Here is a 10,925-nt window from a genome sequence, read left to right as displayed (position 1 = left end):
TCTGCCTCATGAATCTCATCACGTAATAACCACATTGTTTTGCATTCGGTTGCCTAGGAGCCTATGTAAAAAAATGTCAAATTGTTAATGACAAATATACACATTAAAAAATTAGGTCGAATGAGAAATACACATACCTTTATGACTTATCATTGTACACGCTTTCTTCCTTTCCTTCCCATAGTTGAGTTAAACAATCTCAACGCCCTTCATTAACATTGAACATAGTTGATATATGAGTTTTTTTCATTAAATGAAATGCATCTTTAAGAATATGAACTCACAATTCCACAACATATTTCCAATCCTCATCGCGAATGTGATGACTTAGGGAATCCACCAATAAAAAAAACAATTGAGAATTATATTAGGATCTTACTTACCCACAACAACTTGGAACCAAAACCAATTTATCCATTGTTGCACCACTTAGCCTATCCGCTAAAGAACTCGCCCTCTTGTTCAACCTTTCAGTTTTACCTACTTTGTCGTGTGTATTTTTTTGCAAATTTGGGATGCTGTGTGGATTAACGAATCTGAATTTGTCAATCTTGTTTTCTTTCACCATCCTTTTATAAAGATGTCTGTCATTTCAAGTAAAAGAAAATCAAAACTATACTACATACTAAACTAACAAATTATATGCATCTTATATAATAATATAATGAAAGAACAAAAAACTTTAAGTTAATCGAACACTTACCAAATGTAGACAACTAGACAATTTCCTGAAATTGTCTCCAAGTGATACAAAGGACTGATGTCCTCAAAGTGCAAGTTAAGTTCATAATCATCTGCAAATACTTCTGATCTAAAAGAAATGATAATTTCCTTCCATTTTGCAGGACTGTCTTACAATAACAATACACCATGCGCACTGCTCTTGGCACATTTGATGACAAAGTTTGGTTTTTTTCGACACTGACAGTGTTGTTCCTTTGACGCTTCTGATAATTGTATTGTAAACATGTTAGATAGGTGCAATACTGGAGAATTTTTCAGACATTTACTTTGAAATAGAAGCATACGTGTACCTCTTGTCGTAGCATTATCAAATGATTTGTCCAAGCCACATGTGTTCCTACGGCATCACAAACATTTTCACATTCATTGGGAATCGGAACTGGCAAAAGTGCTGATTTTTGCATTGCTTCATCAATGGATACACGCATGCAATTTTGAGGAAATGGAACACCATGAAGAAAGTTATTAGCTCCATTGACCTAAAAAACTGTTCCATATGCAACAATGTCTGTGCTAGAATCCAATGTCAAAATAACTGGTTTCCCCTAAAAGACAAATAGTTATGTTAATATATTGTACTAACTCTTTAGTTAAAAAATATTAAGTACTATATAACCACAAAAAATTATATACCTGTAAAGCAACAGATTTTTCCACAACTTTCATTTTGACATTTTTCAAATCTTCATAACTAGGGAAAAACTTGTCGACTTTCATTTTACTTTCATTCATTTGAAGAAATTTTACCGAGCAACTTCCTTTGTCATCAATCTCATTGTCCCATGCACCATTTTTGTAGACAATTGCTTCAAGTTTTTGACTGCGTGTATCTTGCTCTTGAATTAATTTTCTAGCCTCTATCAACTCTTTCTTTTGCTTAATCATTAGCTCTCTATCAACATCCTCCGTCTTCCAACTTCTACCAGCATTGAAATATAATGTTGGAGTGATGTGACCTCCAACAGCTCTCACACGTCCACCATGTTCAAATGAATTGAGTGCTTTCGTGAGAATATCCTTTTTTATCCCTTTAATTTCATGTTTCCCCTCACGCTTTTGTTGTATGTAACCATCCTATCATCCACTTGAAGAATATTAATTACTTTAAAAGGTTTCATTAAAATAAAATAATTGATTTTTATGTAAAGTTTGCTCACAATATTTTCTACTATTACTTGCAACTCCTGGACATCAGAATCCCCTTCTTTATTCACTCGGCCTTTTTTCGAAATAATAGCTCGATTGATATCATCATCGTCACACAATTCACTTGCCTACATACAAGAACAATCAAATGATATTTGTCAAATAGGTTAAATGTTACAAAAAAAACCAGCAAATGCAATGATATATATCAAATGCTAGAAAAAAAACAGCCATCCATGTTACAAGTATTCATAAAGAAAAAATCACTTCTTGGACGGCACAAATGTTGAAATATACTTACTATTTCTTCAGCAAATCGTGCATATCCCTTACGAGCAAGGCGATGAGGGTATATGTTTTTCTTCCTTCTTTTCTTCTGTTGATCATTTACTTCCTAGTCAAGTGAAGAATTACACATATCAAATTTGTTTTAATTCGTCAAATAATTCATGGTGGACTTATTTTCAAAAAACAAAAAAAAAAAAAAAAAGATACTTACAATGAATTTATCATACATGCGAGTCATGACAAAAGAAATCCAGTCATCTCGTGCAAGACCATAGCCAGTAGGTGGTTGATCCAACTCCTCTGGTTTATCAACCTTGTTCGAAATGAACGTTTGAGTGAGATGTGATTTAAATTGACGCCACTTACTATTTGCCGAACTTAAACATCCCTTCTTCCAGCTTGGGGGAACATCAAACGTCAACTGTAAAACATCAAAATTGGAAATACATTAAAAAGAATGACATAACATAAAATATATATATAAACAATATGAATATTAATTGTGAAAAAACAATAGAACTTACATTAACAGATTCCCATATCAGTTCTTTAACTTCACTTCGAACTTGCTTCCATGTCTTGTAAGTTATCTTAACTTTTTCTCGAGCAAGCACACCAATATAACTCTGCATTTCTGCAGCAGCTTCTCCACTGGTTGTCCAAGTAGATTGAATCTTACCTTCTTTCGAATTCCCTGAACCCTCTGCCTAGAAAGCTTATCTAGATGTGTACGACCTCTAGATGTTTTTGTTGTTTCAGTGTCTATAGATTCCAACAGTTTCTTTCCATCAATACTCTTGTCAGTAGAAGTAGATGCAATTTTTTCTTTTCCCTTCCCAATCAATGCAGGCTGTCCTAATCTCTTGCTCGGTTCATGAATTGTATCATCATCATGAGACCCAATTTTAAGCTTTCTAAAGGATGTCATAGAGTCCAGATTTAACCTGTTCAACAAACAAGTGAAAAAAACATATCAATATAGAAATAAATACACAATATATACAACAAAAAATAGGATACGAAATTCATCTTCAACAGAAATTCAATAGATACAAATATAAATAAAAGTATAACTTCAATATTGTCTAGAAACCCCTATTCAAAGGAAAAATACATATCAATATTGTCTACAAATACATCTTCAAAAGTTTTGGTTAAACATTGTCGACCCAAGTCCCATCATAATCTTCACGAAGACATGATGGTTCATTGTCATATGCTCCGTCAACACCCATTGATAGTAACCCTCTGGTAAAAGATTGATAGTGAATTAAAGTGTCTTCCAATTCATCACCATTAACATGTTCAAATGACTCTCTAGTAGGAGTTGCAAATACAATACTCCATTCAGGATCTTCAATATAAAATACTTGCTTTGCTTGACTTCCCAAGATAAAAGAGTCGGATTTGAATCCAATTCTTTTCAAATTTACTAATGTGAAACCAAGATTATCTAGTTTAATACCATTATTATTCTCCACCCAATTACATTTGAACATTGGAATTTAAAATTTGTGGTAATCGAGTTCCCATATTTCTTCAATAACTCCTTAAAAAACCATGTCTGAGACAATTGGGTTTTTATCCTTTGCACTGGCAATTTGCATTGTCTTTGCGACTAAGCTTACTCCAGAGTTTTGAGTAACTCGTATATCATCACATTCTTTTGTAGCATATGTAACCCCATCAATTAGATAACTAGAATACTTTAACACTTTGTTGCTAGGTCCACGCACCATCCATTTCAATCTTTCTGATATTTGATGGGTGGAATGGACAACTAAATGTGCAACCTATATTTCACAATGCCATAAATTTAGATTTTACGTAAGATACCAAGAGTTGAATGCATGTTAATATCTAGTATTTTGGAACTTACGGTATCACGCCACCAGTTAGTAAACCTTCGGTTATGCTCATCTTGTAACAACTTTTTGGACTTGGCTTTGTGAGGAAATCTTGATTTCAAATCCACCATGTGTTCCCTAATGAAATAATTTGTAATAGATAAACCAATAGAATGTATGCAAAGTGAATGAAAGAATTTATAGGTTGGAGATCTTACTCGACATAAGGATCAATCTCAACATCATTTGTCAGTACATAACGACGTGCTTGTTGCAGCTCATCATGACTAATGGAGTGCACAACTGCTCTCGATAAAGGCTTAGTAAGTTCTACTTCTCGATGCCTTGATGGTATCCCAATTGTGTGGACACTAGATAGATAATATGAGCTAAATTCGACAGCCTCTTCAGCAATGTAACATTCGGTTATACACCCTTCAGGCCGATTGCGATTGCGCACATAACCTTTCAAAATCTTCACGAATCTTTCAAATGGGTACATGTGCCTATACCAAACCGGTCCACACAATTTGACCTCCCGCACAAGATGAACAATTAAATAAATCATTATATCAAAAAATGAAGGGGGAAAGTACTTTTCAAGTGAACACAATATCAACACAATCTCTCTCTACAAGTCATCCAACTTTAAGACGTCTATCACTTTACTATATAACACATTGAAGAAGAAACACAGCCGGGTGATAGTATCTCTGACATGTTTTGGCAAGACACCGCGGATGGCCACTGGAAGCAATTGTTGCATTAAAGTGTGATACTCGTGTGACTTCAGGCCAACAAGTTTCAAATCCTTCATCGACACAAGGTTTCAAACATTGGATGAGCAACCTACAGGTACCTTTACTCCCGACAAAGAATTGCAAATAATTCTTTTCTCATTCTTACTTAGTGTGTAACATGCTACTAGCAAAAACGTTTTCTTCTCCCCAATCCTTGGTGCCAATTCAGTCCTTAAATTCATTTCCAAAAGATCTAATCTTGCTGCTACTCCATCCTTTGTTTTTCCTGGAACGTCAAGTAACGTACCGATGAGACTTTCACAAACATTTTTTTCAATGTGCATCACATCAAGAACATGTCGAACATGTAGATCTTTCCAATACTTAAGTTCAAAGAATATTGATTTCTTCCCGTCATCGTTTTTTGACTGAAGCTTTCCGCTGAATTTTCCACAATGATAATTCATTCTTTGAACTCTTTCTAAAATTTCATTGCCACTCAATGGTTTTGGTGCGAGGTTAAATTCTTGCTTCCCATTAAATACCTTCCTTTGTCTTCGATAAGGATGACTTAAAGGTAGAAACCTTATATCACTACAACAAAAATGACTTTCCGCAGCACCAATATGGGCTTTCCGCAGCGCGCATTGCACGCTGCAAAGTTGCAAGCCGTTGAAAATTCATGATTATCCGCGGCGTACATGTGCACGCTGTTAATACTATTATTCACGGCGTGCATATGTACGCCGTTAATACAACTATCTGCAGCATGCAATGTACGCCGTTAATATTCATAGAACATCTAAAATGTAGCTACGGTCTTTGACAAAACAGTCGCAAATTTGCGACGGTTCAAAACCGATAAAACCGTCGCTCATTTAGCGACGGTTTATACTCCATCGCTAAATTAACTACGGTCTTTAACTTTAGCAACGGTTATAAAGCCGTCGCTAAATTTTTAGTAAAAATAAAAAAAATTACTTTTGTAATTTAGTAAATTTAAAAAAAAATACCACAATATAACAAAAGTCATGATCTTAACTAACACATAAAAAATTAACCAAAAATTGAAACAAAAAAAGATAACTAAATCGAAACTTAAATCGTATAAGTGAGAGAAATTTGAAGTGTTGAGAAGTGATGTGTAAGAAAATGGAACGGAAATCCGATATTTATATATAATTTGCGACTATTAGCAACGGTTGCCCAATAAATCGTCGCTATTAGCAACGGTTAAAAAAGAATCGTCGCTAATAGTGACGGCTATTTATTTACCCGTCGCTGAGTTATGGCTATCGGCGACGGTTTCAAAAAACTGTCACTAAAAGCGACAGTGATTTTATTAAACCGTCGCAGATCTTAAATTGGCGACGGGTTATTGTAAACCGTCGCTAAATGTTGTATAAACCGTCGCAAATTTAAATTCGCGACAGTTTTACTAAAACCGTCGCTAATTTTAAATTTCGGACCCATCTTCCGCAGCGTGCTAATAATATGCATGCCGTGAATGATATTATCGACGGCGTGCGATTAATGTACGCCGTTAATGTATAAACATTAATTTTTTAAAAAAAATTATTTACTTTTAACAGCGCACATAAACATGCACGTTGTACATAATACTATTAACGGTGTGCCTTTATTGTGCGCTGCGAAAATATAATTTATTAACAGCACACATAAATGCATGCACGCTGTTATTACTTTCAAGTGTAACACAATTAACAGCGCACATATAGGTGCACGCCGTGAAAAATAGTTTCTGCAGCGTGCTTTCAATGCACGCTGTTGATGACGTGCTGCGGAAAATGATTTTTCTTGTAGTGTATGGCCTGTATATGACATTTTTCTACAATGCTTCAACCTTGTCGAATATGTTTCTTCTGCACAAATAGGACATGCATGATATCATTTCACAACACATCCTGACATGTTCCCATATGCAGGAAAATCATTGATTGTCCATAGTAGAACAGCTCTAAGAGAGAAACTTTGTAGAGCCCAAAATTCAGTACACGTATAACCCATGCATCTATTTAATTAGTAAATCATTTAATTAATTTTTAATGAGTTTTAGCCATGCATGATTTATGAAAATGCATTATTTTAAATTAATTATGTTTATGTGATGCACGTTAAAATATTTTTCGAGTTTCATGTTTCAGGCGATCATTCGAGGCGAGATTGAGGAAAAGACCCGAAGACGATTTTGGCAATTTTAATTGTGGTATTTTTATTTTAAGCTAAAGATGAGGCATTTTAAATAGTTATAAGTTTAAGCATTTTTCAAGCCTAAATTATGTATTTAGTTAGTTTAAGAATTTTAAAGCTTTTAAAGTTAGCATTGTGTATTTAATTGGCTAACTAGAGAATTTTATAAATTTAGTGTGTATTTATTTTTAATTAAGGATTTTGTTAAAGTTAAAAGTAGGTTAGTATTTTAATTAGAGGTTAATTATCTTTTAAGCAAAAATTTACCCTTAATTAACCTCTAAACTCACGCTACACACACACTTACACGCTTTACACACTTTTACACACACTAAAATTTACACAACACACACACACAAACTCTTTTCAGTTTTTTTATTATTTTTTTTAGAGCAAAAAACTAGGGTTCTAAGCCTAGCAAGCAGCCGCCCCTTCCCTCTTCACTTTCCATCAAATTTCGTGTGCTTTATTCGAAGATTTTAGCGTCACGTTCGTCCCGGATCAACCTCGCTTCTATCTCCGCTTCGATATCGCCGGTTCGGTAACGTTTATTATCAAAAGGCACGTATATTCTCTCCTTTGCTGTGTCGATCATGTCATATTATGTGTTGCGTGTTTTTATGCGTAAAACTTATGTATGATGTTCATAGTTTGAGCGGATAATTGATTGGATCAATTTCGAAGGAAAAAAATTTTAGATCTAAAACATGTTTTTACTGTTCTTGGTAAAACTGCGAATTTTTGGTACAGATTTTGAAGAAACTTTCAACACAAAAAACGTAGAAATTTTTGATGCCTTCGATTTGATATAAAATTCGAGATTTTTGGATAAAAATTGAGTGAGTAATGGTGTTTTTCGTGGGACTGCTCAAACTGCGTTTTCAGAAAAGATATGATGTTGATGTATCCTTGAAGTTTTATGGTTGCAGGCTTCGTTGGGGATCGACGGGTGATCGTTGCTGCGTATAGGTATATTGTTAATGATGTTGAGTTGGTTATCAAAGTTTCGTTTCGGGTCGTTAGGCGCTTGGGAGCGAGGAGTCGTAAAAACTATTTTTATGTCAAAATTTAAGTTTGTGAGTTTTATTTTATTGCGTGGGGTGCATCGTTTTCTTGGAGATGTTTGGGGCATCGGTGGAGTCGAGTCAGTGCCATAGTGTCCTAGGATGGGTCTCGAGGCGTTGTTCCCCATTTGGGTAATCGAATTCGAAGAGTATAAGGTTTTAAGTCGCGGTGTCCAGAAGACACGGCGCCCGAGCGGTAATTTATTACCGCTCGAGCGCCACCTTTTCTGTCCGAGTGTTTAACTTTAGAAAAGCTCGGCGCCCGAGCGGTAACATTTTGCCGCTCGAGCGCCACTCTTTCTGCCGAGAGTTTTGTTCTACGAGCTCGGCGCCCGAGCGGTAATGTTTTCCCGCCCGAGCGCCATTCATTCTGTACGGACGTTTGGTTTCCCACTTCTTTTCAAGTTCTAGTAGCGAGTTCACGTCTTTTATTGTTGGGAAATGTTCACACGTCATCTTAGAGTTTGTTCGGGGTTGGATGTCATGATTAGTATGATTAAATGAGGTCAAGTCCCGAGTGATCTAGAATGTCATAAGCTATTTATGCACTTCGGCGGTGAGCTCGAGTACTTACGTCTAAGATATGAAAGTTAAGCTTTTGAAGTCATGTTAGTATGTGCAGCAACGGCCCCAATCGAATTCAAACGAATCCCTCAACGCCAAGTAAGTATGTATGACGTGCAAGAAAATATTTTAAGTTTTTGAGGTATGCTAAATGTCTTGTGACAAAAGTATTTTAGGATTGGAAAGCGTTAAATTATGAACGGGGACCAATCCGCCCGTTAAATTATGAACGGGTTAGATCGAGGTTGGAAAACGTTAAATTATGAACGGGGACCAACCAGCCCGTTAAATTATGAACGGGGATCTCATGTATGTGGCAGTGGATACGTCCCTGTCAGCCCAGTACTGTGGTTTAGTCTGATCAGGCGATTATGTTATGGGTCACTTGCTTTGAAACATCCTCTACGCAAAATGATGAAGTTAAGTATGTTCAAGTATGTTTAAGTATGCAAGCACGTTTAAGAAAAGTTTATGATGATGGCACGTCAAAGTATGTATGTACGTATGTTCAAGTTTATTATGCAAGTTCAAGTTTCAAGTATGTACGTCCTATTTTAAAGATGCATGCGATTTTATTATGTAGTACTCGTTATCTCCAGTTTATACGTGTTGAGTCTTTAGACTCACTAGACTTGGTCGATGCAGGTGAGGATGTTTATGAGGAGACAGGAGGTGGCGACCAAGGAGCAGGCTTGGACTGAGCAGGGGGCTAAACCCGAGGACCGCCAACGTTTATTTTAAAATGTTTAGCATGTTGAATATTTTATTACTCTATTTTGGTGAAGTGGAGAATGATGTTTTTGTCAACCTTTTCTTATGGGGGATTTGGTTGTGATATTTTTATGGCAAACAATGAAAGTATTTTTATATTTAAGAAAATTTTTAATTTTTTCGCAAATTTTAAGTATGAAAGTACGGTACGTTACAAACTTTCTTCTCGAAATGCATCATATGATTCAACACCTTTATCACATAAGCATTTTAAGTCGTCAATAAGAGGTGCTAAGTAAGCATCAATATCATTACCCGGCTGTCTAGGACCAGATATCAACAAAGTGAGCATCACAAATTTTCTCTATATACACAACCATGGTGAAAGATTGTATGTGATCATTAAAACAGGTTAACAACTATATGCATAACTCATCAAACTATGAGGATTGATCCTGTCTACTGATATAACCAATCTAAGATTTCTTGGCTCATAAGCAAAATCTGGCCACATGCGATCAACTAATTTCCAGGAAGGCGAATCAGCTGGATGACGCAAGTATCCATCATGAATTCTTTTATCAGCATGCCAATTTAACTCCTTGGATATCACCTTATTCCGAAACATTCTTTGAAATCTTGGAATAGGTGAGAAATACCACAAGACCTTTGCAGGAATTCCTTCCTTTACCTTCGAATTGTTGCCCAACTTCAACCTTGACGTCTCGCAAGTGAGGCAATTTGCAAAATCTTCGTACTCTTTCCGTTATAAGATACAATCATTAGAAAAAACATGAATTTTCACATAGTCCGTCCCTAATGCGCGTAAGCTTTTCTTTGCATCATACAAAGATGAAGGAAATTCATTGTGATCTGGAAGCATTTCTCCAAACAAAATAAGTAGATCAGTGAAACTTTTATCACTCCAACTATATTTTGCCTTCTAGTTAAATAATTTCACAACTACAGATAACTTTGTGAATTTAGCACATCCAGGATATAAAGGTTTATCAGCATCTTCAAGTAGCTTATTGAATTGGCTTGGATTCTCAGCATAACTTTCATATACACAATGCACCATATCTATAGGTTCCTCACTAAATGATTTTTTTTCATCTTGTACTACTCCATCATTATCATTCATTGAGTTCCCTTTCGTAGATCTTTCCCCATGCCATTTCCATGTATGATATGTCAAATCCATACCATTACAATACAAATGTGCCATGATAGTTTCAACATTTTTGTAGAGGCCTAAAAATCCTAACTTGAAAATTTGCGGAAAATTTAAATTTTTTTCTTTTAAAATAAATGGAGTGCCTCATTCATACCAAAAACTGATAAAATATTTAACGTTCAAAACAGCAGCGGAAGAAATTATTACTTGCCAAAATAACAAGTTAAAGTATTCAATAACTAATAAAATATTTGAGCATCAAAATGGCAAGTGCTGAAACTGAGGTCCTCGGGTGCCACTACTGCCGACTCGAGCTAGCTCACTGGTCCCCGCCCTCGATCCCGACATCATCAGTACCTACAACAATCAAGTCTAGTGAGTCTAAAGACTCAACATGCATATATCGTAAATAACGAGTAAATATAGTAAAATT

The 10,925-nt window shown here is 35.5% G+C and overlaps 1 protein-coding gene and 2 long non-coding RNA genes across 3 annotated transcripts; all 3 read right to left on the bottom strand.

The window, feature by feature from the left end:
• Window positions 1-351, bottom strand: LOC140969049 (uncharacterized). Its single transcript, XR_012173867.1, has 3 exons — window positions 285-351; window positions 138-207; window positions 1-61 (listed from the first exon to the last, which is right to left on the bottom strand). It is a non-coding gene; the product is annotated as an uncharacterized lncRNA (long non-coding RNA).
• A 36-nt stretch (window positions 352-387) lies between these two features.
• On the bottom strand, window positions 388-1,475 carry LOC140969046 (uncharacterized). The gene is made up of 4 exons (XR_012173866.1): window positions 1,378-1,475; window positions 1,035-1,289; window positions 704-947; window positions 388-584 (listed from the first exon to the last, which is right to left on the bottom strand). It is a non-coding gene; the product is annotated as an uncharacterized lncRNA (long non-coding RNA).
• A 291-nt stretch (window positions 1,476-1,766) lies between these two features.
• Window positions 1,767-3,195, bottom strand: LOC140969047 (uncharacterized). Its single transcript, XM_073430259.1, has 4 exons — window positions 2,858-3,195; window positions 2,390-2,599; window positions 2,192-2,284; window positions 1,767-2,018 (listed from the first exon to the last, which is right to left on the bottom strand). The coding sequence occupies exons 1-4, from the start codon at window positions 3,104-3,106 to the stop codon at window positions 1,767-1,769; spliced, it is 804 nt and encodes a 267-aa protein (XP_073286360.1). The 5' UTR covers window positions 3,107-3,195.
• Window positions 3,196-10,925: the final 7,730 nt, after the last annotated feature.

This window comes from Primulina huaijiensis, unplaced genomic scaffold (assembly GCF_012295235.1).
Source record: "Primulina huaijiensis isolate GDHJ02 unplaced genomic scaffold, ASM1229523v2 scaffold39939, whole genome shotgun sequence".
In the NCBI taxonomy this organism is placed as follows: Eukaryota; Viridiplantae; Streptophyta; class Magnoliopsida; order Lamiales; family Gesneriaceae; genus Primulina; species Primulina huaijiensis.
Note: the sequence above shows the minus strand (reverse complement) of the source record. Positions and strands in the feature narration are given on the sequence as shown.